Source organism: Zootoca vivipara, chromosome 7 (assembly GCF_963506605.1).
Source record: "Zootoca vivipara chromosome 7, rZooViv1.1, whole genome shotgun sequence".
Lineage (NCBI taxonomy): Eukaryota > Metazoa > Chordata > Lepidosauria > Squamata > Lacertidae > Zootoca > Zootoca vivipara.
Genome location: NC_083282.1, coordinates 46,442,300 through 46,461,196, shown reverse-complemented (window position 1 = coordinate 46,461,196; position 18,897 = coordinate 46,442,300). Strand labels below are relative to the sequence as shown.

The 18,897-nt window shown below is 39.7% G+C and overlaps 1 protein-coding gene across 6 annotated transcripts in view; it reads left to right on the top strand.

Moving 5' to 3' along the window:
- ST3GAL3 (ST3 beta-galactoside alpha-2,3-sialyltransferase 3) overlaps positions 1 to 18,897 on the top strand; it is a 191,127-nt gene that overhangs the window by 60,614 nt on the left and 111,616 nt on the right. For all 6 annotated transcript variants that reach the window (XM_035123840.2, XM_035123842.2, XM_035123843.2 and 3 more), the window contains one exon: positions 8,219 to 8,311. In XM_035123840.2, the coding sequence (XP_034979731.1) occupies positions 8,219 to 8,311 (93 nt within the window). The remainder of the gene's footprint in view (positions 1 to 8,218; positions 8,312 to 18,897) is intronic.

The following is an 18,897-nucleotide window of genomic DNA, read 5'->3' as shown; positions in this document are numbered from 1 at the left end:
AAGCTTTAATCAAATCGGCAGCTGCTACACATACTGACAGGCACACTTTAAGCTGAATGGCTCTGGTAGACATTTTAGGTACTATTTGTAAATTATGTGAAGCTATAGATTGTAGGGCTGTTTCTTGACCCATATAAACATACTTGGCAGTCATTCCTTTGTCTAGCCTGTCGCTAGAAGAGTAACCTTGCATCAACAGTCTGTGCTTAATCAACTCCATAAATAATTGCAGATGGGAGCATTACTACAGCATGTATTTTGAAGCCCAGAAACATAGATTTGCTATAAACCACACAGATTTACTAAAATAGTGTGTGTGGTAGTAAATAAACTATAGTATTTATTTGGTGGCTGCATTAGTTACTTACAATGTTAGTGTCAGGTGCTGTGTGCACATACATTCACAAACTTTTAGTAGTGCTGGCTCCAGGGAGATCACATAATTGAAACTAGGGACTCATGGGAGGGCTTCCCCACCAGCCATTTTCCAGACATTCAGCAAGCTCTGAGGATTTGCCTTTGTTTTATTACATACTTGTGTTATATCTCCCATATCTATACTAGAAAGGACATATTACACTGTAATTGCAAACTTCTTTGTAAGAAATAAAATGTGTAGAAATTGAGGTCTTTGTCCAAAAAAAAAGAGGAGAGCCAAAAATAACAACCTTCAACCTCTCAAACCCAAATGAAACTCAACCCAGACTGCGAGAAGACCATAAAAATGGAGGCAGCCTAAGCTTAGGAACCCATGGAACTTGAGTTACTAGTGTTTATTTAAATGTCTTCCCTACACAGCATTAACAAAAGCTTAAGCAGATTCCTTTGCCTCTCATTTCTGGAATGGTCTTGCGAACAGTGTTTTTCCACTTGAAGCTGAAGACACAAGTCTTTAACTTTTAGGTGGGCATAAATAAATACTTTGGCAGATCTGACTACTTTTACACATACCGTGATTGCATTCAGATTAGATTACTGCAGTGCACTCAATGTGAGGCTGCCCATAAAAATGTTCAGAAACTACAGCTGGTGCAAAGTGCTGTGTTCAACCTTGTGGAATGTATTACGGTACTGTACTTCCGTATTATGTGAATTGCAATGGCTTCCTGTTTGTATCCAGGCACAATTCAAAGTTCTGGTTATACTGTAACCTAGAAAGCCCAAAATGGTTTGGGACCAAGATATTTGAAGGACCTCTTCTTCCAACTAAGTTCAACATAAGGAGGCCTTGTTCCATGTCCCTTTGACTTAAGAAGGTTGGTTGGGACTTATTGGTAGCAGAGGGAACTCCCTCCATTGGGAAGCCAGGTTAGCTCACTCTTTTGGCCTTCAGGAAAGCAGTGAATGAAGACATTCCTTCTTCATCAGACATTTTGTTTGTTTTAATTCCACTATCAATGTGGTTTGTGGTGTTGCTTCTGTTTCTTTTATCTCTCTGTTATTAACTGTATCTTATTGCAGTGATCTTAGAACATATTATCTCTTTAAACAGAGGTTTGTCATGGATGCTTTTGTTGAGATTCCTGTATTGCAGGTGGTTGGTCTAGATGTAGTTCTCTGATTCTATGGTTGAGCAGCGATTCAAACCAAAGTCTCTTTGGTCTATACCCAGTACACTATTCTCTTCACTACTGTGTGCGTCAAGAGATGTTTCTTTTGAAATGGCTTTGAGTTATATGATTCCAAGTTTGTCTTGCTGATAATTGTATATCTTTAGCAAAAGGGATTACACAAACTGATCCACCAAAAGGCCCATTATGATTTTGGTTACTTTTGGGGTTGTGCGGGTTTTTTTCTACTAGAATATGTAGATAGAAAATTGAACTGACTGGAAAAGATCCTACTAGGGTAAGGGCTGATTAGAAGTTTGTTCAACCTTTTGAATGGCAGAATTATATATAGAATAAGCTTTTACAAGGAGAAACCCAATAATGAAAGAATGAAATTGAGGTGAAACATAACTAATATTAGGTTAACATATTAGAGGCATCTCTGTGTGAAACAAATTTCCAGTCCTGCACACAGTTACCTGAGAGTAAGTCCCATTTAAATCATGGGTAGTCATGCATTGGATTTCACTGTTGTTAAGGTTGTAGGTACTCATCACTAAGAATATTTTAAATCAGATCTGACAAATCCCCAGTGAATGTACATTATGGGGCAGTCCCAAATTGATATGGAGATGCACTGGAAGAACTAATGTCTTTACATTCTTTAACGGCTAGGGTTCTTCTTGCCCACAGGCAAATATGCAATTGCTTTAACTGTTCACCCATGCTCTGGTGAGCGATTTTGCCATACCCTATGGCTTTGTTTTGGTTTTATGTTTTTTTTTCCTCCATGTTTTTCTTCATAAGTCATTTTAATTTGTTCTCCATGTTATCTTATGAAATATATCTACTAATAAAAATATTTTGTTATTAAGCTGTTAAAACATGTTTTATTTACAAATCAATGCAGAAAGTTTTAATATCAGTTTTGGCTCCCACTTCCCTCTGTGTCTCGTTGTAGAGCTGGGCTTTGTGTAAGCTCACCACATGCACAAATAACTAAAATAAATTGCTTTCATCCTTTTCTTACTCATTGTGCAAAGAATTTAAATCAATAATGTCTGTCTTCTTTCTAGGTTACTGGTGCGTATATAAATGCAGCTGTATTATTTTGCACAGTATCGTAAATTGGAGTCCTGGCATGAAAGAAAAATGAACAAAAGTGAAACAGAATTGTACTCTGTGATAATAATGAAATATAACTCTAAGCTCAATTAAAACTAGTTGGACCAAGACTGTCTTAGTCCACATATGAAGTTTGTGGATGATAGGCATCTTGTTTGCCAGAGGGAAAGCTCCAGAAAGCTTGGTGTTGGCAGGGCAGTAGCTTCTGTTTTAACATGATAACATGACTATTGCTGTTGGGGCAGATTAGCTCTCAACCCTCTCAAAGATAATAAAATTCACATTAATCTCCATCTCGTCTGTGTCTTTTTGAGTCTTTGCTCTTGCATGAAGTCTGATTATATTACTATGCAATTTGTAGGTTCCCCCGTAACTCACTACTGCTTTGAAGATCCCAGCTATTTTTCAGTATGGGATCTTGCAAGTCAGAGGCAGATCTAGAATTATGAAATGACATTGCAGTGGGGATTAAATTTGATTTGATTTCTTAGTTAGGCCCTTGACATATGTATAGTATATGATAGTGGTAGGTTTGTTGGGATGAGGGGGGGAGGGCTGCCATTCTTTGTGCTGTAGGAAACATGCTGTAGCTGGAGCTGATTTCGAAGCTCCCAACACAGGAACAATGAGAGGTTTGCAAATGGAAATGGAAACTAAAAAGTGTTTTTTTTAATTAAAAAAAAATCTAATTAAAAATGTGTATTGGCAGGGATGTACCTAATCAGCCTATCATCCACCACTTGGGGGCTTTTCTATAAAATAAAAAATGAGAATTGAAGTACAATAAAACAGAGTTTGAATAGACAGAAAAGCTCTGTTTGGCTAAAACTGTAAACAGGTTACAAGGAAGTATATATTTAAAGAAGTGTCTTTGAATTCTGAAACCATCTGTAATAAATATTGCAAAAACCAAACAAATAGTTTAACACAGGGGGTGTCAAATCTCCAGTCTTGAGGCCCAAAGCCTATTTCTTGCAGAGCAGGCTCCTGAAGGCTTTAACCTCTGATGATGAGGTGAAGGGAGATGAAGCTGCCTGAACAGCATATTGGTGACAGCCCAGCCCAAAGCTCTGGACAGTTTGGGCAAGGGTGTGCATAAAGATGTTAAAAAGCATCGGGGAGAGGATTGTGCCCTGCGGCACTCCACACACCAATGAGTGGCGCAACGACATCTCCCTCCCCAGCACCACCCTCTGTCCCCGACCAGAGATAAAAGAGCACAGCCATTGTCGGGCATTGTATCCCCACGTCAGCGAGGCGGTGGTCCAGAAGATCATGATCAACCATGTCAAAGACTGCTGACAAATCTAAGAGAATCAGCAGTCCCGACCTGCCTGGATCCAGTTGTCTACGGAGATCATCTGTTAAGGCAACCAGAGCTGTCTTGGTCCCAAAACCAGGACGGAAACTGGACTGAAATGGATCTAAAGCCGATGTTTCCTCCAGAAATTTGCCAAACTGTTCAGCAACCGCTCTCTCAGTTACCTTGCCCAGATATGGAAGATTTGAAACTGGGCGGTAATTGGATAGATCTAAAGGATCTAAATAAGTTTTCTTTAAGCGTGGACACACCACTGCTTCCTTCAGCTCCCCTGGGAATGTCCCCATGCCAAGGGACCAATTGATGATTTCAACCAGGGGGATCCATGCCCTAATCAGCCAAGACAGGCACATATCAAGGAGGCAAGTGGTGGGCCTACCAGCTCGAAGGAATCTATCCACCTCAGCAGGGAGTATCCGATTGAAATGGTCCAACACTGGACCCGAAGACAGTCAAGGGGCCTCCAGTTCTATTACTGTATCTAAATTGGCAGGGAGGTCAAGGCGGAGCAACAGGACTTTCTCCGCAAAAAAAGCGGACAATAAAATAGAATAATAGAATTTCTGAGTTGGAAGGGATCCCGAGGTTCTTCTAGTCCAATCCTGCAATGCAGAAATCTCAACTAGATCACAGTAGGCCTCAGCCTGCCCCAGAGTAGTGATCAGTAGGCTGGGCCTACCTTGAAATATAACCCCTGCTTTTCAGTTGCTGTCCAAGATGCTATTCCCCAAGCAAAGGGTCTGCTGGTTTCTCTTTAAAGTTTCCAGACTCAAAAGAGAGCAGGGCAATTAAAGGCACAGAAGTCCTGTCCTCTATTGAGTCTGGCAACCCTAGTAGAGGAACATTTTTTGTCAGGTGACTAAACATGGGGAGAGAGAGAGAGGGAGAGGGAGAGAGAGAGAGAGAGCCCATAGATTGTTTAAATAGCCAAAGATCTGGTTGTAGAGGAACATTTTTGTCAGGTGCCTAAACATATGTAATGAAGGCGCCAGATGAATCTCCCTGGGGAGAGCATGATACAAATGGGGAGCCACCACAAAAAAGGCCCATTCTCATGTTGCCACCTTTTGGACCCCTCATTTAGGCGGAATATGAAGAACGGCCTCAGGTGATGATTGCAGTGTCTGGGTCAGTTCATATGGGGTGAGGTAGTCCTGAGCCATTAAATCTTTATAGATCAAAGCCAGCACTTTGAATTGGGCCCAGAAACAGTCTGGCTGCAGTTGCACCAGGATTGGTATTATGTGCACAAACCATCTTGCCCCAGTGAGCAACCTGGCTGTTAACACTGTCCCACTTAAACAGGACAGCTGAAAAAGTCTCCAGTCCTAGCATCTGGAACTGCATAGCTGATAAGATTTCAAAACTATTCACTATTGTATTTAGCATTTCTGTGCACTATCTTCTGCTTTAGGGAGCTAGAAGGTACCAAAGGTTCCTATTCAAAGAGGAAGAACACTTAGAGAAGTTTAATCTGTTGACAAGGCAAATAGAATCAGGGTGTAAGTATAGCAAAGAATCAAAGTGTTAGGAATCACTAGGTTGTTATTATCTTTAGTTAGTTGTTGTAATCTGCATTGTACTATTGTGGTGCCATTTACAGTTGACAGTGGTAATACTGTACTGTAAATATTTTAACTAATGTCATAAGATGCTAGTGTACCTTGTTTTTATTTCCCTTTTTATATTAATGTAAAATATTAGTGTACATGGTTTGGAATCCATGGCTGGGTTTTGGCTCTTTGTGAGGATCTGTCTTAAATATCCTTCCTTTGGCACCTTGATATATGACCGTCCCGGTTGCATAATGCTTTCAAGGTGCTGTGGGGAAGCAGTCTTTTCCTTCCTCTGCGGCGTTTTCTCTGATGTGGTTCAGGTTATTAGCTATATGTATTACGTAAGTTTTCAAACTGGCTGTGAATGTCTTTGTGATAGTTTAATAAAGATCGAGATCTGTAGTGGTTAATAGGACCAGACAAATAAATGCTCCCAGATAAAGAGAACAGTGCTTGAGAAACCATGAAAGACTGACCCAGAATGGGGTATGAGTAGTGCTAAGCAAATGGGGTATGAGTAGTGCTAAGCAAATGCTAAGCTGTGGTTGGGTTGCAAGCCTAGCCTTGCTTGTGGCACTTTGGAACACAAACTTTACTACATTTGAAAAAGTTTAATATGTTTGTCTCTGACTTCAATGACTTGTAGGTTTTATGGTACATGAGCACCTATGTTCCTAGTATGGCACCAGCAAGTCATCACTAGTCAAGAAAAGATTTACTCAAGGATATTAATCCTTTTTAGGATCTGTACAGAACATTGGCATTTTGAATTTAATTTTTTAGAAAACTTAACGGACAAGCTAGGGGAATACATCTTTATGCATTGTGCTAGATATTTTGTGGCAGTGTAGACATTTTAAATGGATAATAGGATGTGGTGTTAATGGCTTTTTTCTCTGTTGGTTTTAGCTCCTCAAATAGAAGGATATTCCCAGTTGTATGGGTTTTAAATAATCAATGCACATAACATAATGGTTGTATCCATTGGTGGCTTTTCACTACCAGTAGTACCTCACTCACACAAGGCAGAGAACCCAATTTCCTCCCAAAAACTGAATTTCTGTTATACAGTGATGTTCCCCTCTCTGTTATTTCCGGAATATTTGTATTATAAGTGGGACACTATCTGGGGCAAAATCTAAAATAAAAAACTAACTTCAGTTCTTTCACTACCTATTTATGCCATTCAGTATTGTCTAGAACAGTGTTTCCCAACCAGTGTGCCTCCAGATGTTTTGGGACTACAACTCCCATCATTCCTGACCACTGGTCTTGCTAGCTAGGGATGATGGGAGTTGTAGTCCCAAAACATCTGGAGGCACACTGGTTGGGAAACACTGGTCTAGAACAGGCACCCCCAAACTGTGGCCCTCCAGATGTTTTGGCCTACAACTCCCATGATCCCTAGCTAACAGGACCAGTGGTCAGGGATGATGGGGATTGTAGTCCAAAACATCTGGAGGGCTGAAGTTTGGGGATGCCTGGTCTAGAACAATGAAAATGTCTGTCATGTATGGATTCTGCTAAGACTTCCTCAAAGAATGACCTCTCTCTTGAATAGTGTTGCTTCTTGCACATGCACTCAGGCTTTGCACTGCATTTGGGAAAAAGTTACGCTGTGATTTTAGCTGGCCTTCAGCTTTATTAAAGATGGTGGTTTAAATATTTATACAGGTTGAGATGGAGCCCATATAATCAGAAGTGCAGTTGCTGTGGTAACTGTGATCCTGAGAGATTGCTTTGTTTTCTTACTACTTTAAATCTTAAGAAAGAAATCAATGATTTGTTAATTTGTGTTGGTGTTGATAACTCAGGATCATGTTTAAATCCAAGCCTTTAAAGGTATAGAGTGGCTCCAACTGCTTCTCTGAAAGAACAACCATTTTACAAAAGGTATATAAGTAACAGGTTACAATTATTATGTGGCCAATATTCTTTTTGTATTTGTCAATAAAACCTTGAAAGGAGAGGCAGATATTAATGCCCCCAATAGCTACAATTATAAAGGTTGTGATATGTAGCCCCTAAGAGTTAAGTATGGTAATTTGGGAGTTTTTGGTGATAAAATGGCAGACACAAAATCCAGTTTGCTTGACTCACATAGCAAGTGGCTGTTTAAAAGTACTTCATTCTCCTCAGGCCTAGCAGAAACATTAGCTGCTCAACCACAATGCTTTTTCTTAGAATGTAAAGACATATCCATTGATTGTAAGAGAGGATGAGCAATTAGAAAATGAACTTGGGAAACAATGTTGTGCCTGTGATAGAGAAATGTCAACTGCCTCCATTCCCACACTGGCTGGTAGAAATTTGTGGTAATTTGGTTAGACTTGCTCTGCAAATAGTAACTTCACAAGGCATGTAGATCTGTCATGCAACAGAAAAATAGTCTGACAAGAGATTCTTTGTTGCTACTTACCTCCATATTTTGTGGAAAGTTCAAGTTTGAAATAGCATATGAGATCCCTTTCTTTACCTTTCTTGGTGTCTAAAGTCCTATAATGGCAGGGAACATATTAGATGCTAATGCTATCACATTCTTATTTATTTAATATTACTTCCCCCCTGTGCTGCTCTTAACTATTTGAGGAAAAGCAATTGATAAAAGGTGACACAGCTGACATTTCTTATACAGGATTAGCTTGATTCTTTTTCTTTCTTCACAGGCCTCCAGAACTAGCATCAAAGTATGCTAACATCTCAGAGGGGGTTTGCAAGCCTGGATATGCATCTGCACTCATGACTGCCATCTTCCCAAAGTAAGTTACCTGTGCCCTCAGGTTTGTGCATTACAGACCTTTACTTCTACCATAATATTTTCCCCTGTTTGTGGTATGATGATGATGATGATGACAATGACTAAGGTAGTATCATAATTTAGAGATTTGGGGGACAATATTCTTAGTGATTTATAAATTATCAGGGAAGTATGTTACAGTAACATAAAATAAGAAGCCATAATCAAAACCACTTAACACATTTTGAAAGATTTAAAACATCATCTTCCCATGTCATTAAAAGTTACTACCTAATTTATGGGCAAAATCAACATATTTCATAATCTAAAACTGTACCTTGAAACAGGAGGACATACCAACAGTACCGATTAATTCCAAAATATAAATTTCACTGGTTCATACATGCATAATTTCTTATGTTTGCCATCCTTTACAGCATTTAATAATATGTAACTGTGTCTGAATATTCATGTATTGTTTCTCTTCCTTTCCCATTTCCTTTTTTATGCATTCCATCTTTTTAGATTCCCTAGAATTGCACTGATAAAGATAGGCTGATTTGTGCCCACAAGACAGACCCTCCCAGTAGGCAGAGTGAGGGAACTGCCCCAAGTACCTAATTTGTAGGTGTTATGAAAGGGTGGTTACTTAATCTTTTTTGTATGCTAACTGCTAGTGAAGGGGAGATTTGCTTGTGGGTGCCACAATGACTTTGAGTTGAAGAGGAGCTGCCTTGTCCACCATCCAGTCCATTTTAGGTTCTTAGAAGTATATATGATTCTCCACTTGATTTTGCAGTCATCAAGTAGTTTGTATATATATGTGTGTGTGTGTGTGTGTGTGTGTGTGTGTGTGTGTGTGCCTTGCTTATAAAGAAAGTTGTTTCTTGGATAAAAATAGAACAATGTTATAGTATGATGACACTGGTGATTCTCAAATATATGTGTATATCTGACAGCATACAAGAGAATTCAGGAGCTGAAAGGCAGAAACCAGTATTCACTCTTTGACTTTAAATGGCTTGTTGCTGTGTCCTTGTTCATTGAAAGGATCATTCTAAATTGGAGGCCTTTGTTCATCTGAGAGTTGGATTGCTGAATAGCTTTTGACCTTTCTTTGGAAAGAGGGGTCTGGCTTTCCACATTTAATACAAGGGCCTCCAGTCCTATGGAATATGTCTGTGGTATACAGTACACAATGTGACAAAGTCCTTCCTAACCCTGAGGATTTTCTGCTCACAAACAAGCTGCAGTTATGTACCAGTGTGCAAGCCCTGCCTGCCTGCCTGCCTGCCTGCCCACCCACCCGCCATTTTGTAGTTCACAGTTGTGTGGAAATAACAAAAGAGCATTCACATCATAAGTTGAGAGCTTCTGGCCTGCTGTTTTAAAAGGAGACAAAACATGTATAACTCATTTTGAAGTTGTTCCAGTAGCATTTCTCAGTGCACGTGTGGATTTATTGAGAGATGAATTCAACAAAGTATGGGTAATGTCGGGTTTTATAGTGTGACTTCAGGACTATATTCACTGTGTATCAGCAATTAATAATGTACAGATGTGTAGGGTCAAAAGATGGTGGTCACTTTTGAATACAGTTTTAAGTATAATTCAGTAAAATGTAATCTGGTTGCTATGAAAAGGGGTTCTGGAGTTATGTGCTAAAAAAATTATATTCTTAAAAATCTAAATTCTGCTGTTAGGGTAAACCAGACAGACTTTGAAAATGTGTATCCAGTTGCCTGGTGTGCATGGGAGATTGCAGAGTGAAATCCTGCTGGCAGTATGTGTCTGCTTTGCTGCAGTGTTAGAAACTGAGATATGAAACCTAGGTTATGGGCGCAACAATGGAATGTCTAGACACACTTTTTTAATAACAAAAATACAGAGGTGAAAATGAATGAACTGCAGCTAAAATGTTATGTTCATTTTTCACATGGTCTAGTCCCTGCAGGGTATTATGATATATTCCCTTAAAGGATGAGCAGGATCTACTGGCATTTGAGTTTGAGCTTTCGGAAAGGAAATCAATAGAGTACAGTAGCCACTTTAGGGGTCAGTTCATATTTTCATGAGGCACTATAAGATACTTGCTTGATTGCAGGTGCCACTTCTGAAAGGTGGATGTTGCAGAATATTATGGGAGACTGAATTTTTGAGGGCATGTTTTGCACAAGATGAAACTTGTCTTGTACATTCCATGGACACTAAGAAGAGACATAGTTTTGCCTTATCTGTATATTGTTTGTCCCTCTTAATTAATATGGAACAGTCTGGCACAATGGTCATTGGAGCCTCTCTGTTGTCTTACTTAGGAGTGAGAGTAGGCGGGGACACCCAGGGTCGTACCCCTGTCATGTCCCCTCAGTATTCTTCCTCTGTTCTTAGTTACCTGTTCAGTTTTCAAGTTTGCTAAGGTACTGTTAGGTTGGCAGATGCTTGGAGAATGACATTGCTCAGGCACAGGTGTGCCAGCTTGGCCCCGTGACCATGTGTGCCCAGGGTTGTGGATGCCATGCAGTGTGCATGGCCCTGGCATGGACCTTGTGGGTACCTGGACCCTTCATGGGGAATTTTGTGGGTGTTCAGGCACCCAGGGCCCCAGGGAGTTGGTACCTATGTTCAGGCATACTTTGCAGGGAGCCCATCTTTCCAGAAGAAGACCAAAATGGAGAAAGGCCCTTTCTGTGGCCAGGAATAAGGGCAATCCTAGTCTGCACATTGCCTCAAATCCATATATGGCCAAGTTCCTGTTTCTCAACGATAGATGCTGTAAGGCTGCTGCAATCTGGTTGTGACGTTTGTTCTTGATGATAGTTCAGTATGTGTTGGAAAAGACAAATGATACTGAAATTTGTCATGGTGAGGCCTTAGTTCTGGGGGAGCTAATTTATGGTGAGCAATTATTTTAATTATTGCATTTTGGAAACTGACATATGTATTAGGTATCACATTTAAATTAAAACCTGGAACATTTCAAAATGATATATATGAAATGTTTCTGTGTTTCTTCACACTTTGGTTTTCATTATGTGCCTGTGGCAGCTTCACAAAACGTGATCTCTTTTCCTTCAGTTCAGTTTCAGCAAGTATCTTTTTTTTAAGTGTGAGGTGACAGGCCTGTTGCTTTAAAGCCCCAGTTAAGTTCAAAGGCTCCAGTTGTCCTTGCAAATTAACTCCTCTCCTCTCCACTGAGATAGCAGTATCTGCTGTAGCTATTAATTCTTTCAGTTAATATAAAATGTTCAGCTTAATACTATTGCCTCTTTTACCAAAGCCTTAGTAATTTTAAAAGGGAGGGAGGGTGTGTCCATTCATGAATTAGTCTGTTTTGACAGTTTTATACTGATTATGTTGCATAGTAATCTTCCTTGCATGACCCTTGCTCCCTCCCAAACCCCCTCTTGTGATTCTAGGACTCGTTTCTTGTGCTTTTCTACCTTCTGCAGTATAGAAGGATTTAATTAACAGTGATGCCGCCTCTAGTAATTAGTGCACGGTATCCTTATTTGGCGCTGTGGTTAAACCACTGAGCCTAGGGCTTGCTGATCAGAAGGTCGGCGGTTCGAATCCCTGTGACGGGGTGAGCTCCCGTTGCTTGGTCCCAGCTCCGTTCGAAAGCACGTCAAAAATGCAAGTTAGATAAATAGGAACCGCTACAGCGGGAAGGTAAACGGCGTTTCCATGTGCTGCTCTGGTTTGCCATATGGAAGCTATATGCCGGCTCCCTTGGCCAATAATGCGAGATGAGCGCGCAACCCCAGAGTCGGTCACGACTAGACCGAATGGTCAGGGGTCCCTTTACCTTTTTATCCTTATTTGTTGACTATACTAGTGAGAGAGCAAAGGAATATGAAATACTCTCTTTTCCAGATTTATGAATTAGTGGAGATTTACAGTTTTACTGGTTGAGAATTCCTGGTTCTCAAAAAAGGGAAAACAGACACAGTACCTGTTTATGTCAGCCAACTAATGCTTAAAATGGTAGAAAAATACTTTTGAGTTGCATAATACTCTCCATTAGGATGATACACAATCATTGATATTAATGATCATGGTGTTGTTGTTTTATCTAGTTTTTACTCTGCAGTGCTGGCAGACTATTTAATACCAAGCTAGAGAAAATAATTGAAGCATACATTTAACTAGAATACAAATAGTCCACGTTGTTAAGGGTTCACGTTTGCAGAAGTCAAACCCCGACTTAGCCATGAAGCTTACTGGGAAGTATGACCCAGTCACACTGACACTCACACAGCACACAAATGAAATATCGCTGCATTTGCATGACTATGACATGAGAACGCACCCAACAACTACCATCTAGAATCTAGATCTTATCTATCTCCCTAGACTGAAACATAAAAATAATGGGAAGCAAAAATCTGAGACTTTTATTATTCCGTCTGTGGAGATAGATGTGTTCTGTGATTTGATGGCAGTTAGGGGCTGATCCTGTGTTTAAAAAAAGAAAGTTATGCACATTCAGTCTCATCAATAGGAGTAGCACAGACCACTGCTGAAGAATGACTTAAATTTAGGCAGGAGGAGGATAAAGGAAATTTGGGGGTGGGGTAAAAAAAATAGCAGCTATTTCAGGTACTGAGTGGATCATACATTTCTGCTTGCCTGATGGAATTATCTCCCCTCTCTTCCCCCTGTGCTTTCTTCTGGAGGTTCTCTTGCCCTCTCTCTTCAAGTTGATTAGCCCAGCCTAGATTAATGAGTGGCAGATTGTTTTACTCTTCATAACTTTTTATCATGCTGAAGTGTTGATGCTGCCGTTGCCACAAAGCAATGTGGGTGGGCAAACGAGGAATAATCCTCCCTGCTCCATCCTCCCCACTCTGTGCCAAAGAGGCCTGGTGAGCCCAGTTCTGCTGCTGCCTACAAGCAAAAGTAAGTGGATGGACAGGCTAGGAAGAGGAAGCCCAGACAAATGGAGAATGCCTTCCATTTTCCATCCACTGCCACTTCCTCACAGAAACCCCCCCCCCTATCTGATTGAGATTCAAAATAGAAGGCAGGACATCCAATCAGAAGTCAATGGCAGAAGCAAGCATGCTTGCATTACAAGCAGTGAACAAGTCCAAACAAAGTAATGAGGGACTGCTTGCAGTGGAAGGGAGAAAAGAAGTCCCTTCTCTCTTCTTTGAAATTAAGGGACTTTCCATGGGTGCCAGAGGGGAGCCTATGGACACATTTGTGCCTGTGGTTGCCACCATGGAACTCCCTCTCCAGCCAATTAGACCTCCTCCCAAGCATCTTACTTTCCATTTTGACTTGCCTTTTTACTCAGCACTCAGAACCTATTAAGCAGTTGCAAAGCTATGATTCTAGCCATACACACTGGAAAATGCTTATAATGCAAATTAATGGAATCTGTTATTTTGTTCAGTATTGGGGTATACTGTAAATGAAGGTTTTTTTTAGTATAAATATTACTTACAAACTCTTGAATAGGTGCAGGACATCTAATATCTGGAGAAAGTTGTTTACAGGTTGCAGTTGGGAGGCTTCTTATGCTAAGCTCTCTGGAGATTGAACAATGCTTTTTCTCTGAAAATGTTACAGCATTTGGATATGGATGTTCTCAGAAGTGCCTACTATGGGCTTTGTTTAGTCTGGAGAGCATATACCGCAGTAGAAACCATTAAGGGAGTCTGCAGTTTTATTGGGCTTTCCACTGACACTTGTGGTCATAACTGAGAAATTGCAAATAACAGTGACAGAAGGCTGATGGCTACCTTGGACTGAAGTCATAACTTGGAATGGAATTTTCTCGGCTCCTGAGCCATTGTCTCCTTGTACTGAAGTTTAATACAGGCACATTTCCTCCCTTTTCTGTGCTTAATGCTACTTAATCTCTGTGTTCAGTCAAACTAATCACATTAAATCCCCAGATTAAAGATGCAATTATAGCTGGACATGTTCAAAATATGTTCTGTTGTGTTATGGTAAATGGAAGTTCAGAGCACCACAAAATATCCATGCTGCTGTTCTAAAGTGTTGTGAACATTACCAACATTTTATCACATCCAGTTTATTCCTTGTTCCTAGCTTTTCCATAATTGTTTTGTGAGTTCATTTTTTAAAAAATAATTTTTATTGGATTTTTATACAAACAAAACAAACAAGACATACAATATATTTTCTGTCCCTTCACGAGTCCACCTCTGCCACCTGTGGCACCCGCTGGTGTTGAGAATCAAAGGGGTCCATTATAAGGCTGGGTTTGACCTCACCCCTCACCCCCCCTGCCACTGAGAGGACAAGGACGGAGGGGTTCTGGGGGCAGGTTTCCCCTCAGCTGCTCCTTTAAACACCGTACATATGAAAAATACAAACGAAAAAAGAAAAAATAGAAAAAAAAATAAAAGAAAGGGAAAAGAAAAAAAACAGACAAAAATTTTAAAAAATTGTTTTGTGAGTTCAAACCAGGCCTGCAAAGAGTTTGCCTCAGGCTTGAGGCAGGAGTCTTGTGCATGACAGCGTAAGACCAGCAGGCCCCTGTCGGTACCCCCACCCCACCCTGGCCAGCTTAGCCTTCCAAGGCCTGGGGCCTCTGTTTGGGCCTGTATCAAACAGTTCCTGAAAAGACCAGGAAACTTGACAAAGAAAAGACTGCAATTCTATGAACATTTACCTGAGAGCTAGTCCCATTGAATACAGTGTGACTTCCTTCTGAGTAAATATTCACATGGTGCAAGCAGGTATTGACTGATTAATAGAACAGATAGCACCGCGTTACACAAACCAGGTCATTTTGCTGTGCATCTACACTTTTACAATCTGTTTTGTCAATCTTGTGTTAGGAGTAGAGCATAATGTTGAATTCCACTTAGACAGTCCTTTTTACAGTGAATATGTATTCATTTCCTAATGTAACTGTCCAAAACTTTGTGATTCTAATGATCTCATATCTACTTCAGTAATTATGACTTGATTTTGAAATCCAGTTTCTTGTTGTATATAATGGTTTCTCCTGCGACGCAGAGAACCAGTTTACACAGTGATGGAATATTAAGTAATGAAAGCTTTCTAGTGTGAAGAATATCAGGTAAATGAGAAGTGCTTCTAGAGATCTCCAGAGGGCAAATGAAATATAAGAGTTCCTGTTTTTTAATGAAATGTATAACTACAAGGGGAGAAATCACAGGTAACACAAACAGATAATACAAATTGTTGTAGATAGCAAAGACAAAAGCCTAGAGGTTTGGGTTGTCTTCGGGTTTGTGATTATGAAAAAAAATAGTACCAGGTGAATTATCTACTTACAGTGTGCAAATGAATAACAGTGAATGTTGTTGGGATATTGTTTTGCACAATGTGGTGTACATGCTGACAGGGTTGTTTTGTCCCTTAGTCTTGTAATAAGCAAAAATCTGCTCTTATTCCCTTATGGGGTACACAAGAGCCCTTATTGAGTTCTCCATCGGTCGGAGAATATAACAGAGGCCAACCAGAGAATTTTGAGAAGCAAAGCCTTTATTTTTGCTGTTGCAACAGGGTCCTTCCCCTCACACAAGAGATCAAGGAAGGAACCCAGAAAAAAGAGAGAACCTCCACTTTTATCAGTTTTCCCATCACCAAGAAACACCCCCCAAATACATCATTCCTACATCACAGCTACGTAATCAATACCTCACAAAAAGGGAGGGTTCAAGGTAGAAATCTGAGCAACTTTGACATCTCTCCTAGTCCTCCTCTTACCCCTTCCAGGTGTGAATTCCTAAACACAAAGAGAAATTAACAGTTTCTTAAAAGTTGATCACTATCTTTTGTTCAGAGTCTTCCATTGTGAATGAGATGGCTAGTAGTCTGGCATCATTTATGGGGAAATGTCCAGTTGGCAGAGCCTCCGGCTTACAGGATTATGGCTCCCAAGTTGATAGTCATGTGGAAATGTGTGTGTGATTCTGGTCAGAGTCAAAATGGTGTCGGTCAAGCCTGTCTTCCTGTGCTGTTTCAGACATGTGCCTGTACATTCATGTACATGTTTATGAACTATATATATATATATATATATATATATATATATATATATATATATATCCTTAACATTTACAACAGTCTGAAGTGTAAGATAATGCCTTAGAACCTAGTGTAAGGTAAGAGTTGGCTTGAGTCATGGTTTGTTTTTGTTGGATCTTTGGATTTTTGAATTTATCTGCGGAAAGGCCACATATGCTCTGATGAAGAGAGGTGTCTAGGGAGAATAGCAGCTGGTTGAATGTTATATTTTCAGAACAATTGATTTGACTGAATTGATTATATTTCTATGCTGCTTTTCATTCAAATGAATCTCAAAGCAGCTTACACACAATAAATAAGAACATGATAGAACATGATAGAATATCACAAATACAGCATAAATCATATAGAATAATTAACAAATCATCTGTGAAATCAATACAGCATTTATAATTGTTTTTTTAAAAAAGAATTTTATTGAAGTACGAGAATTTTTACATACATTATATTCTCTCCTTCCAATGTTTAATTTCCCGTACCATTTTTTCTTTCCCTTCCCACCCCCTCCCTCACCCATAATCCATTGGAAGGGTTCAAACAGTTGTCCTCAGCCACGGGCACAATGTCTTTAATTTCCACTGAATGTCTTCTGGTCCAGTAGTTGTTATCCATTGAAGATAGGGGTTCCATCTGGTCCTTATCGCAGTAGACTTGGCCTTCCATGTCATATCCTGTGACGTTACTGCCACGATGTCTGACTGAATAAATTCAAACAGATAATTAGTCCAGACCTCTACTGTCCATTTTTCTCTATCTTTCCAACCTAGAGCTATTGTTGCCTTTCCTGCTAGTATCATTGCTTTGAAGGTATGCTGGTCACCTTTCTCTATGGCCGTGTTTCCTAGTATACCCATTGTCATAAGATTGAAGTCTATAGGTAGCTTCACTTTAAAAACTTCATTAATAACCTTAAGGATTTTATTCCAAAATCCCCCTACCTCTGGGCATTCCCAATACATATGGGAGAACCATCCCTTGGCTTGTTCACAGTTCCAGCAGTTAGGGTTCAATCCTGGTATCATATTAGCTAGCTGGGCCGGAGTTCTATACCATTTTAGAAAGAATTTTAGTTCGAGCTCCCTAAATTTGCTTACTTTAATCTCATCTATTCCTTTCATTATCCTTTCGACCTTTGATTCACTAATTTGTTCTTCTTTACTCCACATCTTTTGAATAAGTTGGGTTGTCAGTTCTTTATTTGTAATCATCCTCTTATAGATTTTACCTATCATTCCTTGTTTAGCTTTTTCCATTTGTTTCTATAGTTCCTCTATTGGCTCTTCTAATCTCATATTTCCTATCTCTTGAGCTTTAAGAATTTTATTATATAGCCCTCCAATTTTTAGCCAGTATTGGTTACCTATGTTCTCTGTTACTTCCTGCAATGACTTTAAGGACTCTCCTCTATACATATCTTGGACTATGTGATATCCCTTAGCACTAAGAATTTTCCACCATTTGGGGTCGTCTATTGCCTCGTATATGCTTTCTAAGGGTGCCCACAGGGAGATCCTTTTTAACCATATAGGTTGCCATCTCTTCCATATGCCTAATGCCAATTTCCTGGGTCCTATTGCAGATTTCAGATCTTCCTTAACATTATTTGTGAAGATTCCAAATCTTCCTGCACCATTGTTGGCCTCGTCCTCAAATCTGATCCACTTTTGTTTATTTTTTGCTCCAATTTCTAGTAAAGTTTTTAATTGGACGGCTTCATAGTAATTATAAATGTTGGGGAGGCCCCACCCTAATTCTGATTTGTGGTTATACACAAACCTCTTTTGTGTCCTTGATTTTTTACTTCCGAATATCCATTGTCTTATCTCACCATTCCATTGTTCCAATTGTTGGTTTTATATCTCTAGTGGGATGGCTTGGAAAAGATAACTTAGCTTGGGGACCCAGAACATTTTGGTAGCCTTGACTCTAGCTGTAATGCTTAAAGTTTTGTTTCTCCATCTTTTCATATCCTTTAGTATTTTATTCCATGTCTTCTTATAGTTGAATTCTGCGGTCTTGTTAATATTCCTATAGAGTTCAATACCCAGGTATTTTATTCTTTTAGAACCCAGGCCCATACCTGTTATGCTATTTATTTCTTTTTTTTCAGGTAGGTTTACATTAAAGTACATTATTTCTGATTTTGTTATATTTGCCCCTAATCCGGAGTATTCCTCGAAATCTTCTAATATTATCTTTATTTCTTTTATCCCTTCCTTGGGATTTGTTATGATTACAATAATATCATCTGCAAACAAGTTAATTTTCATCTCCTCTTTCCCGATCTTATAACCCTCTATCCTTCCACAGTTTCTTATTCTTTCCGCTAGTTGTTCTATAGCCATTATAAATAGGAATGGCGAGAGAGGGCACCCCTGCCGAACACCTCTGCGTATTGGAAAGGGTTGGGAATGTTCTCCATTGACTCTTACCACTGCTGTTCCATCTTTATATAGTTCTTGTATTGCAAACCGATAAGCCTCTCCTATTCCATATTTAGTCATTATTTCCCATAAGAATTCCTGTGAGAGTGTATCGAATGCTTTAAAGACGTCTAATTTCAATAACCCAAGC